Source organism: Myotis yumanensis, unplaced genomic scaffold (assembly GCF_028538775.1).
Source record: "Myotis yumanensis isolate MYYU_CA2020_CCGP unplaced genomic scaffold, mMyoYum1.0.hap1 SCAF_8, whole genome shotgun sequence".
Lineage (NCBI taxonomy): Eukaryota > Metazoa > Chordata > Mammalia > Chiroptera > Vespertilionidae > Myotis > Myotis yumanensis.
Genome location: NW_027223759.1, coordinates 93,048,737 through 93,066,690, shown reverse-complemented (window position 1 = coordinate 93,066,690; position 17,954 = coordinate 93,048,737). Strand labels below are relative to the sequence as shown.

The following is a 17,954-nucleotide window of genomic DNA, read 5'->3' as shown; positions in this document are numbered from 1 at the left end:
TGTGTTTCCTACGCATTTCCGGGGGCGATGAAGACCTACCCCCTAAGGACCTCTGCAAGGTGGAGAGACTGCAAGGAGGGAGCATCCCAGCCTCTGCTCCATGGTCTCCTGTGTGGGGTGCTACGCTGACCCCCCAGAAATGGCTGCTGAGCCTTTTGCCTCGTCTTTAGTAGCTAATGGTCAGAAACTTTTTTTTTAACAACCATGGTCCCAATGATTTAAAAGTAAAACTGTAAAAATATTTGTAAAACTGACACGCATCTAAAAAAGTGACAACTTGACTATACTTATCAGTACTGGGAAGTATTACCATCCAATTCCACACTGACAGTTCTTCCATGTTTAATTTCCTGGGAAAGCACTGTTCATCACAATACAATTATAAATTAAACTCTGATACCCTGGCCAACTGCCAATGCAGTATTCAATTTGAGCTGATTTTCAGAGCAAAATGCTCTGAAAAGATGTACTTGCATCACTTAATCCTACCTGTAGATCCTGTAAATATCTTCGGAACGGCCTTTCCTCAGTCTGAGAATCCAAGCTCCTGGGTTGGCTTTTAACTGGAAGTAACCCTAGGATAAGAAGAAAAGACAAATTTTAGTAGGAGTCCAAGAACAGAGTTAATCTCTTGAAAATGCACATATTTATACCCTAAATCTGCTTCTTTAGAACATTCTGGAAAAAATAAGAAATATGCGTACACATTTCATTAGCTGTCAGAGCAATGACATCGTCACACATGGAGCCTCTGAAAAACTCCACTGTACATTTGTGAGAGTGAGGGTGCAAAGCAAGTAATGTCTTAACTATTATTATGAAAGTAATTTTGACCTCAGAGACCCATTGAAAGCATCTGCTAAGGGTTCCCAGACCACACTTTGAGAACTGCTAAACTAGGGTAATGTGTATTCTGTGGAATATTCTGCAGTTTTTAAAAACAATGAGGCGGATCTATATGCACTGTTATATAACAAGATGCAGAACAATGGAACAGTGTTTACAATACGAACACACAAAACAAATTTAAATATTTTATACTTATATATATATGCATGCAAATACATAGAAAATTCTAGAAGAATTGTGGTTAATTTTAGGAAGAGGAATTGGTGGCTTAATGATGGAGAATGTTTGCTTTATCTGTATTTGAAAAAATGATCACAAGGAGGTTGTATACATGTATTGCTGGTGTCATGAAAATAAATAGCTTCTCTTTATCTTTGAAAAAAAAAGACAAATTTTAGTTCTCTTTCAAACATCAATATCCTGTTTCTGAGGAACAGTTATTTCTTTTTTGAAGTAATAGTCACCTATATTTAAAATAAGATAGCTATAAACAAATCAGTGCAACTCAAAAAAAATCTACATATTAGAAACACTAGAAAAATACAGGCCAGTCAAGCCAAGAAGCCTGCCCTTGAGTCGCCCTTCAGTGAAGACTCAATGTGTAATGGAGGAAGCTGCACGCCTCCAAAGAAAAGAGAAACGCTATCAGCTCAGAAGCAATGTATTTTCAGGCTCCAATTTGGTTTAGAATAGACAATTCCAGCATGTTTTCTTCTAAAGTGACATATAATTACAACCTATAATTTTAAACAGGATTTTTATATTGACCAAATGGAGTTAATCATGAATTTTAATCTCACTCATGTTCAGAATGCTAACAGCTCCATCATAAATTGTAGTGCCGAAGGGCACATGACTTGGTACCCCCGCCTCGATGCACTGATCATTACCAGGTTGGCCATCACAATGGTGTCCATGACGACGGGGCTGGCTGAAGTTCCCAACGTGAACTGCAGGCCTCGCGGAGGCTGTCCGGTGGTGATGTCATAGCAGTGACCTTCTAGGAGGAGGTATTCCAGCTCGTACTCAGCAGCCACTACGCTGTCCACCTGCAACACCACAATGCCATCACTTAAAGACTACTTGGCAATAAAGAGAAACAAACTACATGTAACTACATGGATGAAACTAAAATGCGTGATGCAAAGTGAACGAAGCCTTTATGTTTAAGGGTGACATATTGTATGACACATTTATAAGAAATTCAAAGAAAGTACAACTTCAGTGACAGAAAGCACATCAGCAGTTGCCTGGGCCAAGAGTGGGAAGGACACTGCCTGCAAGGGGCACAGGGAAGCTTTCAGGGGGAATGACTTCTCTGTAACTTCACTGGCTTATGGTTGCAGACAGTATACACTTTTAAAAACTAAGGTGGGTTGAAAAGAGATAAAAAAAAATACATAAAAAACAGTAAGGAGATTACTCCACAAGCAGGATGGGAAGATTCTAACTAGAAAGGTAGTACAGGGCAAGCATTGAACATAAACTGCCAAACAAATGAACACATCTAAAAGCTAACTAATGGAGAAGATAGAAAAGACAATCCTACAAGGATTCGTTTACATAAGATAACATGGAAACAATGAGAAAAATCCAAGAAACATCAGAAATGCAAATTCATCTTGACCTTCAGAATACAGCTGATAATACTGCTATTCTAAATGCAAATGTCCAAAATGTTCCAATAGCTCCATAATGGCATAGAATCATCCGTGTTCTACACCAACTGGCAAAGTTATCACTGATTCCTTGCAGAAAACATTGCTGCAGTGTCTTGGGCAGCTTGGATTTCGCTTATTAAAGAGTTTCTGTCCCAGGCTTGGCTTTGTAACCTGAGCCAATGCTACTGATACACTCTTGGAGCTACTATGTATTAACACTGCAATGCTAACCTAAATTCCAGAAGTGTAGTAACAAGAGCTAAGAGGTAAGCCTCCAGGATCACACCAAGACACATCATAATTAAAATGCCAAGAGCAAAAGACAAAGAGAGAATCTTAAAAGCAGCAAGAGAAAGACAGTTAGTTACCTACAAGGGAATACCCATAGGACTGTCATCTGATTTCTCAACAGAAACTATGCAGGCCAGAAGGGAGTGGCAAGAAATATTCAAAGTGATGAATGCCAAGAACCTACAACCAAGATTACTTTATCCAGCAAAGCTATCATTCAGAATTGAAGGTCAGATAAAGAGCTTCACAGATAAGGAAAAGCTAAAGGAGTTCATCACCACCAAACCAGTATTATATGAAATGCTGAAAGGTATCCTTTAAGAAGAGGAAGAAGAAGAAAAAGGTCAAGATACAAATTATGAACAACAAACATGCATCTATCAGCAAGTGAATCTAAAAATCAAGTGAATAAATAATCTGATGAACAGTATGAACTGGTGATTATAATAGAATCAGGGGCATAGAAAGGGAATGGACTGACTGTTCTTGGGGGGGGGGAAAGGGTGTGGGGGGTGCGGGAAGAGACTGGACAAACATTGTGCACCTATGGATGAGGACAGTGGGGGGGGGGTGAGGGCGGAGGGTGGGGTGGGAACCAGGTGGAGGGGAGCTATGGGGGAAAAAAGAGGAACAACTGTAATAATCTGAATAATAAAGATTTAATTAAAAAATATTTTTTAAAAAAAAGAGGTAAGCCTCCACCTGCTCACCAAGTCTAGGCCCTGAATGTGCAGTGCAATGCAGAGAAACAAGAGAAAGCCTTGGGGGTGTGCGTGTGGGAGAGATCAACCAAAGAACTTATATGCATATATGCATAATCCATGGACACAGACAGTGTAGTGAAGGCCTGGGTGGGGGCGACATGTATGGGGTGGAGCAGGTTAATGGGGAAAAGGAGGGGGACATCTGTAATACTTTCAACAATAAAGATAAATTTTAAAAATAATCTATAATAAAAAAAGTGTAATATGCTAATTAGACCAGACAGCCAAAGGACCTTCGGATGTCCTTCCAGATGACCTCCTGGACGAAGCCAGGGCTGCGAGGGCCAAGCCCCTTGCACGAATTTCGTGCATCAGGCCTCTAGTCTCTCTCTCTCTGTATATATATATATAAATAAAAAAGCCTAAGTGACCATTCGACCATTACCTATGATGCGCACTGACCACCAGGGGGCAGACGCTCAACACAATGGCATGGAAACATGGAACAGACTGCTGACTCTCAGAGGGAAGGGGGGATGGGGAAGGGTGGGAAGAGATTAATCAAAAATCTTATATGCATACTAGAGCCGAAACCAGCCGTTCAACATCCCCTGAAGGGTCCCCGATAGCGAGAGGGTGCAGGCCAGGCCGAGGGACCCCGCCAGTGCATGAATTTGTGCACCGGGCCTCTAGTAATAATAGAAAAGAGCACAAAAGCTCTGAAGATATGGAAGAAACCTTGTTTTGCATCTCATTCTCTACCTCCTTGTACTGCTCTTTAGTGCTTCTTGTGGCTATTTTATAGCCTCTTCAACAAAAGCTGGTTCCTCAGGAGCAAGACTATATTTCCTATTTATTAAAAATATGGTGGATAGGCCCTAACTGGTTTGGCTCAGTGGATAGAGCGTCAGCCTGCGGACTGAAGGACCCCAGGTTCGATTCTGGTCAAGGGCATGTACCTTGGTTGAGGGCACATCCCCAGTGGGGGGTGTGCAGGAGGCAGCTGATCGATGTTTCTAACTCTCTATCCCTCTCCCTTCTTCTCTGTAAAATATCAATAAAATATATTTAAAAAAAAATATGGTGGATAGGATTGGGGTGGGGAATAAGGTAAGTGTGCACACAAAAATACTCTTCCCTAACTCAGTACCTAAAGGACCCTTCTTAAAGAAACTAGACTTATTTAACCTCATGAAAAAAAGACAGAAATCCTTTGGTGGCTATTTTTAAGTTACTGATCTCCCAATTCCCAAGAAAACAGAAAATAGAGAAAAATCAGTGAAGCCAAAAGCTGGTTCTTCAAAAATATCAACAAATTGACAAACTTTTAGCTAGAATGACCAGGACAAAAAAAGAGAGAAGAGCCAATTTACTGAAATTAGCAAGGAAACAGGAGACATTGCTACTAAAACTAAAAGGCTATATTTGCCCGGGTGGGAGTGACTGGGGGGAGGGGGGGGGGGGGGAGAGTATCAATTGGGGAAAAAGGAGACATATGTAAAACTAGACAATCAAAAGAATAAAAATAAAATAATAAAATAAAAAATAAAAAGGGAAAAGAAAAGGCTATATGAAAATGTTATGAATAACTGTATGCCAACAAATTAGATCACCTGGTAGAAAGATAAATTCCTAAGATACAAAAACTCTGAAAACTGACAAGCTAAAACAGAAAATCTAAATAGGCCCATAACAAGAGATTGAATTAGTAATTTTTAAATTTCCCAATTAGGCAAGAAAATTAAAGAAATCCAGTTTGGAAAGAAAGAAGTAAAATTACCCCTATTTGAAGGTGACATGATCATGTTCAGGCTTGTATATACTAAAACTACAAAACGTTATTGAAAGAAATTAGAGACTTAAATAAATGGAAAAACAGCCATATTCATAGATCAGAACACAGTATTGTTAAATGGCAAATCTCCAAATCTAGGGATTTAATGTAATACCTATCAAAATCCCACAGCCTTTTCTGCAGATATTAACAAGCTGATTCCAAAAGGCAAAAAAAAGCCAAAATAAACTTGAAAAAGAAACAAAATTAGAAAACTCACACATACCCATTTCAAAACTCATTACAAAGCCATGTGGTATTAACATGTGGTACTGGCCTAAGGATAGACACAGATCAATGGAATGGAACTGAGAGTCTAGAATTAAATCTTCACATTTAGGATTAATTCATCTTCAACAAAGGTGCCAAGACCATTCAGCTGGGGAAAGATCAGTCTTTTCAATAAATGATGCAACTGAAAATCCACTGAGAGAATAAAGCTGACACCCTCATACTACACACAAAAATAACTCAAAATGAATCAAAGACCTAAATATAAGAGTTTAAAATTTTGCAAGTCTTAGAAGAAAACATAGTAGCAAATCTTTGTGACCTGGTATTAAGCAATGGTTTCTCAAGTAGAACACCAAAAGCAAATACAACAAAAGAAAAAAATAGGTAAATCAGACTTCATCAAATTTAAAACATCTGTGCTTCACAGGACATTATCCAGAAAGTGAAAATAAAGCCCAGGGAATGAAAAAAACTTATTTGCCAATAATATATTTGATAAGGAACAGTATCCAGGCTATATAAAGAACTCTTACAATTTGACAAAAAGACAAGCAATTTTTAAAAATAGGCAAAATATTTGAATACAGATTTCTTCAAAGATGGTATACAGGGGCGGGGGGGGGGAAGAGGGGAGGTTGGGGGTTAAGGGGGGGGATGAGGACACATTTGTAATACCTTAACTAATAATAATAAAAAAAAGATGGTACACAGATGACCAACAAACACATTAAAAAATGCTTATCATCATTTGTCATTGGGTCAGGAATGGAAAATGGTATAGTCACTTTGGAAAACAGCTCAGCAATCCTTCAAAAGGTCAAACAGAATTATCATACAATCTAGCAATTCCACTTCTAAGTATATACCCAAGAGAAATAAAAGCACATCTATAAAAATTTGTGCACGAATGTTCATAGAAGCATTAATCATAATAGCCAAAAAGTAGAAGCAACCCAAATGTCTATCAATGAGTGAATAATTGACATATGGTCTATCCATACTATGGAATATAATCTGGCAATAAATTATCTGGCAATGTGCTAATATATGCTACAACAAAGATGAATTTTGAAAATAAGTTAAGTGAAAGAAGGCAGTCCTAAAAATATGATTCCATTTAGATGAAATGTCAGAACAGGCAAATCCATAGAGACACAGTAGTGGTGGCCAGAAGGAATGAGAGTGACTGCTAACGGTTATGGAGTGTCCTTAAGGGGGGATGGAAACATCCTGTAATCAGGTAGTGATGCTGGTTACAGGACTCTGTGAGTATATGAAAACTACTCAACTGTACATTTTAAAAGTGTGAATTTTATGGTATGGGAATCAGATCTCAATGAAGCTATTATTTAAAGAATATAATTGTGCCTGAATATTGACATCTCAAAGGCCTGCCTAGACGGTGATCCAGTCTATTCAGTCAGGGACTATCACCACTACACCTAACGCAGGTTCTACACATGATTAACACTTGGATGCAATAACATTCTTACCTCTTCTAAATAAATGTTATCCAGATCATATGGCGTTCTGACAGACTCTACCATCCAACTCTCAGGTGTGTTCAAATTCAGAGTGAACAGAGGAGACTGTGGCATATCCAAAAATTTGGCTATTGGACCCTTAGCAAAACTATTGTCTGAAGTGAAAGAAATCTCTGGTTCTAAGACATAACGGTAAAAGCTGAAATTAAAAGAAAAGTGTTAGTTTTTTAAAAAAATACAACCACAGCCCTTGAGATTACAGGTCTCCATAAAGGTAAACTGGCTTATAACAAACAGATTTGGAAGGTTTTCTTCCAGATTGGGAAAGTGTTTCCAAAACTGTTTCTTGACCTAACTAGCCACCTGTGGTTGTTGAAGATGCAAAGAAGAGCCAGAGGAATAGGACCGAGAGGGAGGCCATCCCTTCCTGTACTGCTGTGGGGGCTGCTCATGGGGTTGCAGGCATTTCCTGAGTGTTTGCCTCTCTTCAGTGAGAAAAACTCATTTTTATCTTACAAAGTCCTAAACGGTGACTGGGTTGTCAGATGCACCCTGAAGACACTGTATGTAATAATTTAAACATTTCTCCTGAACAAGGGCAATGGTGGGAGCTGGGAATTCATTTGTCTCTTTCAAACACTGTTTAAATTCACTTAGAATCAGCCCTAGCCAGTTTGGCTCAGTGGATAGCGTGTCAGCCTGTGGACCGAAGGGTCCTGGGTTTGACTCTGGTCAAGGGCATGTTACCCCAGTTGCAGGCTCCTCCCTGGCCCAGGCCCTGGTCCGGGCTCATGCAGGAGGCAAGCAATCAATGTTTTTCTCGACTGGGAGACCGACCAGCCAACCTCCTGCATCCCCTCCCCCCAGCCGGCCCCCACCGTGCACTGGTAAATAAACAAACTCACTTAGAATCTAACCTATAGAACACAGCATATTTGTAAATTAGAAATTTCCCATAGCCCCAACATGTGTCATATTATTACTATTAACTGCTTTTTGTATCTTTTTTCATAAGGACCATTTCAAAGCTCAGAGAGGAAGCATGCCCTGCTTTTGAAGATGCACACAAAGGAGCCTCCGTAAGTTCCTCGGACATACATACTCCAACGTGAAATAACTGCTCTTATTTTAAGATAAAAAAGCACAGACCAGTCTTTTTTCAACACGGCGCAGAGAGGTAAATTTAAAAGCTACATTGATCAAATGTTCTAAAATTAGAGAACTGTATAATTCTGACCAATGAGAGAGATAGGGATAGAGATAGAGAGAGAGGGGAGCACAGCGCAGGGAGTGTGGCTAGTGCCACAGAAGTGCACCCACACCCACACCCAGAGAGTTCCTACAACTGCTGATTAGAGCGGGGAGTTAGCAAACCTAAGCATTCAGTAAGTGATCTTTTCATATATGACAATCCATCTATAAACCCAGCTTTTAGATGTTTGTCAATTGTTGATTTCTTAAAGAGCTTGCTTTACCTTTTTAAAGGCATGTCAGAAAGTTTAGATTGACAGTTCATAAATACTCTTAGATTCATGTTGATCAGCTGAGTTAACACCTAAAAGAACAAACCAGATGACAAAACATAAATTTATCTCTTGATACTAAAAGACAGAACATTTCTTAATATCACAAGAAAAGAGACACACTCTAGCGCACAATCTAAATCACACACACACATATGCCATGGCCACTGTAAGCCACCGCCCCTACGCAGGTATGAAGCAGCAGCATTTTTAAAGATCCCTCAGTGCAGCTTAGATACTATAGTATGAAAACACATGCACACAAATACCCACAACAGAAGGTCAGTTCATTACACTTCATTAAAACTTTATCTTTAAAAAAGAAAACCACAACATAAAACAAGTTGAAGCAACTGTCTTTAAGGCAGAGCTCTTTTAAATGTTCTCAAAACTGTCATACCTTATACATATCTATAAGACATGCTAGTTATAAAAGGGAAAATGATAAAGCAAACCTTTTTAGCTCTTCACCATAAATTACAGTATGGCATAATCAATTTAATTCAAAGACATTTTGCTCTAAATAAGGATAATTTTTTTCTTCATTACAGGAGCCAACCAATCAAACCTGTACCAGCTAAGGTTATGAAGCTGTTTGCAGAGCTGTTGCCACTCTGCATGAAGACATTAGCTCGCCCAAGATGCCTTACGGGGTTTCCAATACCCTCTGAGGATAACTAAGGGACACTGACGGCCTCAGAGTAACGGCATGCGGTCGCTTCACAGAAGGATATGTACCGCCTCTGCGCTGTCCATACCAAGAGCAACGGGGCCAGCCTCTGTGATTCTCTGGTGACAGGGTCAAGGATGGCCACGACATCAAAGTACGTCACTCCCTCTTTTGGCCTCAGTTTAATTGCACTACAGAGATCAAAAGATAAAGCATTAATCTGGAGGAAAACAAGAAACAAAGTTAATTTGTTTTTGCCACAGGGGTTTGGAGGGGCAGGGGGTAGGGCAGAGTCCAATATAATTTATCAGTCCTCTTAGCATTTCAGAAAAACCTTAGCTCTAGAACAAGGCCACCTGGTGGTGAGTAGAGCAAACGTCAAAGAACACAGTGGTTCACCAATCTTGATGTACAGGGGAGTCACCTGGGGAACCTCATTTCAGTGGATATGCCGTCAGAAGTCTGGGCTGGGGCCAGGGAACGCATTGCCCACCCTCTCCCCAACAATGCGTGCCACTGGTCCAGGGACACACTTTAGGGCAAGGGTGCACACACCCGTAATTCATACCTCCGTTCTTGAAAAAATAAGTAACTTCTGATATAAAGCAAATACTAATACAAACCCAATAAAAAGAATTTCTCTAATTATAATTTGTATCATAACAAAATCTGCAATTAGGGCATTTTAATTGTATAAGGCTCATGGAGAAAGGGGTGTTCTAGATCAGCGGTCGCCAACTGGTGGTCCGCGGACCACTGGTGGTCCGTGAGGTCCAAAAGGTTGGCGACTGCTGTTCTAGAGAAAAGAGTTCTTGCTCCGGATTCCCCATCTTGGCCATGGAAGGGTCAGCCAGGAAACATGCTTTCTGTGGCAGCGAATAGGTCAGAGTTATTTCCTCAAAGTACGGAGTGATGAGAAGATGGATGCCAATGGGAAAATCCAAACAGGGTCTGAGCAAGGAGACAGAAGTTTCACCCACTGGCAACGTAAGAATTCAGGAGGCACACAAGTGAGGAAGGAGAGGGCCTCATGGAATCATCAGTCTGCTCACATCTGATCTCCCCAGGACTGGGTGAGCGAGCACAGGTCAGCCACACCAGTCTGCTCAGGCAGGTGCGTCAGGCCCTGGAGGGCAGGGTGGGCTCTCTACCTGAAGCTTCCCTACTGCATCTAAGGGGCGATGAGGATGTACACATGCCCACTCGGGCAAAGGCCACATACACCAACTTAGGGGATCCTCTAAAGACACGTTACTATTAAATCTCACCAGGAGCAAACAAGCCAGACTGTGAAACATTCCACACAACCACTGGTCTGCACTCTTTAAAAAGTCAGTCATAAAAGACAAAAAGAAAACAAAGAAAAAAAGAAGGAGCAGGTAACTATTTTAGATTAAAAGAGACTGATCAATACGAAGTAACGAAATAGCTGTAAATGTCATTACTAGGGCGATGGAGAGATTTGAGCTGTGCATTATTTAATGTGACTGTATCAGGATAAGTTGCTGGGGCATGCTAAGAAGGCCTGTGGAAAGACTGGTACTTGGGTGAGACATGCTGAAGAATTTAGGCATGATGTGTAAGGATGTCTGAAACATGGTTTCAAGTAATTCAGAAAATATGTGAGCGCACATGTCTGTATGCAAACATACAAATATAGTTTAGATGTACTATACACACACACAGATGAGAGATAAATGTGGCATTTGTTAACAATCGGTGAATCTAGTGCTCTGGGGCCGACCGCTGGCGTTCGGCTGCAAGGAGACGCCGTCCAGCGGAGCCGGTCCTTCTCCGAACCGCCCGCTGGGCGTGTGGTGGAGGGGCAATGAACCCAAATACCCGGGCAATGGACAGCCAGGGATGTGGCTGACACATGCATTGGGCATTGGCTTGCTTCATATTGTCTTACTCAGTATTCCCTTCTTCAGTGTTCTGCGGCATGGCCTGAACACATGTTATATGTAAGCTGGGATGTATGTGTTTTTGCATGCTGTAAAAGGAACACCTTTTGAAACTCCTGGCCAGGGTAAAGCAAGGCTCCTAACTCCTTGGGAACAACTAGACTATGGAGTACAGTTTATATCTTCATGCAAGTTTTTCACAATTTCTCCAATAATTCTGTATTTTCTGGCAAATTGCTATACAAAGTATGCTCTAACTCACTTCATGCTGAACACAGCTTCTCTCCTGAGCGTGCTAGTTCCCAAAGTGCCACAGCTACATGGTGTTCGGATTTTGGAATTAACAAGTATTGAAAGGCTTTGAAACTGAAGGAAAGCGTTTACAGCTACTGAGTCACCTATAAGGAAGGAGTGGTCAGTGAACTGCACTGCTCCCATGAGAGTGTGAAATGAGAGGTATTTACGTTGGAGAGTCTAGTGCTGGTTCTTCATATGCTGTTTGAAGTGCAGATTCTTACTGGAGGTTGCCTGTGCTTAATGCATCTGGTACCTTTCTCAAGAGAGGCTTTAGAGGGAGGCTAGGCAGGCCCAGCTTGTAAGTTAAATGGCTGTAAAATGAGGGTGTAGTAGATAAATCCAAGGAAATAAGATTTATAAGAAACTAAGACCAGCTTAGTTTATAATGAATGGGCATTATGTTAGGAGAAGAAACTTTCCAATCATTCCGTCATGGTCAGTTTAAGCCAACTTACATGTAAACCAAAATCATCTCTTACAAGTCTAATGTAGATTGTTTTTATTGCCATATATATGCCTCTTGTGCTGTATAAGAGAATATATGCTCTCTTGTTTTATATAAGCCGATTCCTACCTTGTGAGTGTACTTTTTTTTTCTCATTTTGCTGGCTCAACATTGTATGTTGAGGGATGAGATCATTTTCACATTGATTAAGTTACTGAGTTCATGAAGGTCCACGTTCACAACTGATTGGCGATAGAAGATAGTTAGGCACCTTAAACAGCCTCTGAATCAGCCTTCTAATTTTGAAACAAAATTGGGTTTGCTGCCTTTGCAGACCCAAGGCTGCTAAACCAATTAAGAAAATAATTTATTTCACAGCTCAAGTATATTGTAACTTAAAAGTTGCTGTTCATTTTATTGAGCAATCTAATTATTTAGGTCTGCCATTCTTTAGAGAAGGAAATACAAAATGGACAGCTATATAGCCAACTTGTGGATTGGCAGCAACTGCTTCTCTAGCACTAGGACCAAAGTTATTAGTGGAGTCTTTTCCAGCAGGTCTGCAGTTAAAGATAATACCATCTTTCCTTCGTCCTCCTGCTCTCAGTCCTCATACTGTCCCCAATATTTGGACTTTGAGAACATGAGTCTTCACGTAGGTAACCCAATATGGTAACTGTTTCCAAAGCAGCAGCATACGGAATTCTTGTGACTAGAGAAGCTCCCTATAGTTGCTGACATTAATTGCAAGAAATAACTATATACAACTTTGAGAAGTAAATATTTCCAAAAAACAAAGTTCTGATATGGGATAAAACTGAGAAACCTAGTAATATTTGTAAACAAAATTGAATGAAAAATTATAGACCAACTTAAAATCAATTTTTTTCAATAAACTGACTTTTGGGGAAAATGATCATTGTTTTATATTTCAAAAGTATTGACTTTAGAAATCAGCTGTATGACAATGCCTTTGTCTGTCTTTTCCCGTGTATTTTTCCCCGTATGTTTTTAAATACTTCAATAATATTTTTCTTTGGTGTAGGAAAAAAAAAATTGGTAAATCTAGGTTAAATATATTTGGGTGTTCACTGTAATAGTCTTTCAACTATTCTCTTGGTTTGAAACTTTTCCAAATAAAAAACTGGGGGAAAAAGGAAAGGACATCCTCATAATGCTAAACTCATTTTTATTTTATTAAAAACAAAACAGTTTTCAACAAAAGATTAACAAGGAAAGTGTTCTAACAAACTGTTTCTTTTTGAATATCAGAAAATTACAATTGATCCATGTAATAAATGCTTTCTGTTTTCTGAAAGGGTGCAGTCAGAACTATTTCAGATGGATTTAGAAATAAATGTCAACTTTTAGACAACTGAGATCTATATATAAGTTTTACATATGAATATGAATACATATGAGAACCATATGCCAGACAAATTTTCCAGTCATGTAAGAACTTATACACAGACTTTATATGAAAAATAGATGGGTCTGAGGCAGTGGTCGGCAAACAGTGGCTCGCGAGTCACATGTGGCTCTTTGGCCCCTTGAGTGTGGCTCTTCCACAAAATACTGACTTCTGCGCATGGGCCACGAAGTTTTAATCGCACTGTACATGCACACCTGCACGTGGTATTTTGTGGAAGAGCCACACTCAAGGGGCCAAAGAGCCGCATGTGGCTTGCGAGCCGCTGTTTGCGGACCACTGGCCTGAGGGAAAGGCAACCTAAGACTTTCGTGCTCGCGAGGTGCTGCCCGCGGCTGCGGCTGCGGCTGCGCACTGCCTCGGGCCCAGCTGCTCTCAGGCATAAACTCACAGAGAAATGGGCCCAAGTGACAGAAATGGTTCTGCAACAGTGGGAGTCAGCATTTGCTCAGGAAGCTTTGGGAGACATTGTTTACTATCGTTAGCCTGACGTTGGAGCAAAGCGAACACGATGAGTGTGGTGCTTTGGAAAGAATGAAAGTTGCCCATGAACTCGACTCGCCCTGTCGAGAAGCAACTGAAAGCAATGAAGCTCCTGCAGAGGATCCAGGATTGTCGGCAGATCTTGTTGTGAAGACGGAACCAGTGAGTGAAGAAGCAGGAGAAATAGACAGTCTACTGGGCAAGAAAAATGGAGCCCCCGAATAGAGCAGATGCAACACCGTAACTAGCATCTTAAGTTCGTGGAGGACAGGACATAGCTCATTTAGTAACACCAATGGGAGAAGAAACTACTTACAGCAACGCTCCTGGGAGAAAATGCCCTGGACTTTCTAATGACTGCAGATACCACAACATGCATCTTTCTCTCAACGCCCTATGATTTTCAGGCGAGGTTACAGTTATAACATTCAGAATTCCTGAAATTATCTATGGTAAAATCCAGTTATAAAAATCATGTAATTCAAGGATAACATTATAATCTTAAGCCTTATATAACAATGTAACTTTCAAAATATGTAGTGATCTTTCCATTGGATATAACCAGCAGTGGAGAAAAGTTTTGTTAGTTGTACAGTGTCTGATGACAAACAAAACTATGTTAATTTGCCGAAACCGGTTTGGCTCAGTGGATAGAGCGTCGGCCTGCGGACTGAAAGGTCCCAGGTTCGATTCCGGTCAAGGGCATGTACCTGGGTTGCGGGCACATCCCCAGTGGGAGATGTGCAGGAGGCGGCTGATCGATGTTTCTCTCTCATTGATGTTTCTAACTCTCTATCTCTCTCCCTTCCTCTCTGTAAAAAATCAATAAAATATATTAAAAAAAAAAAAAAAACTATGTTAATTTTATAATATACTGTATTTGCTGGTGCTATTTTTATACAGAAAAGCAACAGCCTTGTAGGAAAACAAAAAACAGTTTAGTAATAAAACATTCAAGTTCATTAAAAAAAGAGTTTAATATTCAAGGATACACACAAATTCAATGTTAGTCCCATACCTGTGTTTGTCTTCAAAAAACTGGTACTCGATTCTTGTGTCTCCTTTTGGTTGAGCAGACAGGAGAGCATCCACCTTCATGACCAAGTCACTTGCCCTGAAAGATGTGGCTGGTAAAGATTCAACATCTCTTTAAGTTGAAAGTTTTTCCAATTATTGCTGAACATAGTATAATCAGCCAGAGTAGTGAACCCAACAAGATGGGTTGAAGAAAGTATGAACTTTGTACCAACAGGCATGAGAAAAGTACTGACTTTGAGAATGGTTAGTTTTATAATTCTGGGGAAGGTACTGATTTTTCCTTATGTGAATGGAGATGATATTTTGCAAGTGGTTGTACGTCGTTCTATGAACCAGGAGGTCACGGTTCAATTCCCAGTCAGGGCACATGCCTGGGTTGTGAGCTCGATCCCCAGTGTGGGGCATGCAGGAGGCAGCTGATCCATGATTTTCTCTGATCATTGATGTTTCTATCTCTCTCTCCCTCTCTCTGAAATCAATAAAAATATACTAAAAAAAAAAAAAAAAGGAAACTTCATAAAGGCTCAGAGGGCACCACGATCAAACAGCCCGCAGCTGAGCTTCCAAAAGCTGAGAACAGTCTCGTGCCTGCAGGCCTGGTCACACATGAAAGCTGTGGCTGTGATGAAGGAAGGGTGTGCTCCAAGGTGGAGCAGCATGGGCATCAGTGAAAAGACCTAGGCGGGCAAGGTAATGCTAACAGTGTTAGAACCAATCATTTGGCAGCCCCATAACTACCTTATCTCTCTAAATTCAACCAGGACAGGCTCAGCGCCATCTCTGGTTAATGAAAGGCAAGGCTTCCGGGCAATTCTATACTAGTCCACAAAGACTCCAAGGGGCTACCCCCATACCCCCGCAGAAAGAGGGAGGGACTCATGAGCACACACCATACCAAGCCCCTGCCTATGCCCATGACAGGGTGCCTCAAGTCATGGGCACCTCCTGGCCTGCATCAGGGAACTGCTCAGGGCGTCACTTCAGAGCCACGGAGGTAAAAGGGTACCTCTTGATCTGTAAGGAAAAAAGATCCCTTGCCATATCACCCAAGACTTGGCAAAGAGACTATTTGGCAACTACTGAAGTCAACACCTCACTAAGACATGCATGTTGAATTCTACAGCATGATGGTATTATGAAAAAGATGAATAAAGCTCCAGAACTTTTAAATTTTATATCCTCCACTACACAACAAAGAACAATATCAAAAGAGTGAAAGGGCAACCCATGCAGTGGGAGAAACTACCTGCATATCATATATGTGTGAAGTGTTGCTACCAAGAATATATATAAAGAACTCCTACAAATCAACAACAATCAAACAAAATGAGCAAAGATATACAAATGGCCAATGAGCACATGAAAAGATGTTCAATATCACTAATCCTTAGTAAATACCAAACCACAAAGAGATACCACTTCATACCCATTAGAATGGGTATTATGAAAACAACAACACAAAATAACAAGTGTTGGTGAGGATGTGGAGAACTTGGAATCCTTAGCATTCCTGGTAATAAGTAAGATGGTACAGCCTCTATGACAGCACTGATAGGAGGGCTGGAAACATGGAAAAGACTGGCCCCACATCCATGTATGCCACTTAAGAATTAAATGGGTTACCTTGGGCCCTAGCTGGTTTGACTCAGTGGATAGAGCGTCAGCCTGCAGACCGAAGGGTCCTGGGTTCGATACTGGCCAAGAGCACGTACCTCAGTTGCAGGTTCTTCCCTGGCCTGGTCAGGGAGCGTGCAGGAGGCAACCAATCAAAATATCACAGTGATATTTCTCTCTGTCTTTCCCTCTCTCTTCCACTCTCTCTAAAAATCAATGGAAAAATATCCTTGGGTGAGGATTAAAAAAAAGAAAGAAAGGGATACCTCGTCTTCAGACGTGCCTCTGAGGTGCCAGGGGTCCCAGCCCCACACCAAGCCCCCCTGCCAGGGTTCCAGTGGCAGAAAGAGAAGTCCCCATAAGTTCTGGGTGTAAAACCAGCAGGGATTGTGGCTGAGTGACACAGAGGCTGCTGGAGTCCCAGGTGTTCCTCTTAAAGGGCCGGCACATGAACTTACTCAAACTCACTCATTCTGAGCTCCAGGGCTGGGGCAGTGGCTCAAAAGGCACATCAGGGACATTCAGGGAGAAACTGAAGTGTCTGGCATCAGAGAGGGAGCTGAAGAGCTAGCCTTCTCCCAGAAAGAAGTGCTGGCAGAGGCCATTGCTCCTCTGCTGAGCCACCACTACACCACAGAGCCAGCAGGCGGGAGCCCGATCTGAGTCTCTGTCAACCTGGCCAACACTGTTTGCCCCATCTTGATGACTCCCTGAGACCCCGCCCCATCCAACTTATACACCTACCTAAGCCATTTCCATCCTAAAATCTCTTAAAGGTTCACAAACCCCACACAAGCAGCATCTGGTCAAGGCATGCCATATACTTTTTGCTAAGTGGCTCCAAGCTGGGCACTAGCAGCAACTGGCCACAGTACATAGTTTGATCTTTCTTAGGCTCCTCCAAGCCCACAAGTAGCAGCCATCTGCAGATTGTTTTGTAGGTCATGCTGGGTACAGGTGGCAGCTGATTTTGACCTGCCCCTCCAGGTAGGCCCCAGAGCCAGCACAACTGGTGGTCAGCTTCAGACCATGCAAGTTCACCACCCAAATACTACCCCAAGTGACACATTTAAGGGGTGAACTCTTCGGGCATCAGGGCTCTGGTGAAGTGATGAGTATTGCTCCATCAGGTCAGCCCCTGCACAACAGCTCCCCACTGTGGTTGCAACTAATCCTCGCAGCCAATCAGCCTGGGGATAAATTCCCTCCATTGACCTGTCCAAAGCAATCAAGGTTCCATTATAACAAGAGGGGGCACACAACCCACACAGGGGGCGCACCAGTGCGGTGATCAAGGAGGCTCCTCCACTGGGCCCTCCAGGATTACTAATACAATAGGCCACTCTACCAAGACCAGGATATACAGCAGCTCTACCGAATACAAAGAAACAAACACATCAATGCATCCAAAATGATGAGACAAAGAAACATGTCCCAAATGAAACAACAGAACAGAACTCCAGAAAAAGAACTAAAAAATGGAGAGAAGCAATC

At 41.4% G+C, this 17,954-nt stretch overlaps 1 protein-coding gene and 1 pseudogene across 4 annotated transcripts in view; one reads left to right on the top strand and one right to left on the bottom strand.

Moving 5' to 3' along the window:
- UGGT1 (UDP-glucose glycoprotein glucosyltransferase 1) overlaps positions 1–17,954 on the bottom strand; it is a 191,545-nt gene that overhangs the window by 44,013 nt on the left and 129,578 nt on the right. For all 4 annotated transcript variants that reach the window (XM_070423223.1, XM_070423222.1, XM_070423221.1 and 1 more), the window contains 6 exons: positions 14,827–14,922; positions 9,339–9,441; positions 8,533–8,612; positions 7,067–7,256; positions 1,740–1,898; positions 490–575 (listed from right to left, as the gene is read on the bottom strand). In XM_070423223.1, coding sequence (XP_070279324.1) covers positions 490–575; positions 1,740–1,898; positions 7,067–7,256; positions 8,533–8,612; positions 9,339–9,441; positions 14,827–14,922 — 714 coding nt within the window. The remainder of the gene's footprint in view (positions 1–489; positions 576–1,739; positions 1,899–7,066; positions 7,257–8,532; positions 8,613–9,338; positions 9,442–14,826; positions 14,923–17,954) is intronic.
- LOC139015404 (ORM1-like protein 1 pseudogene) lies at positions 11,001–11,508 on the top strand (annotated as a pseudogene).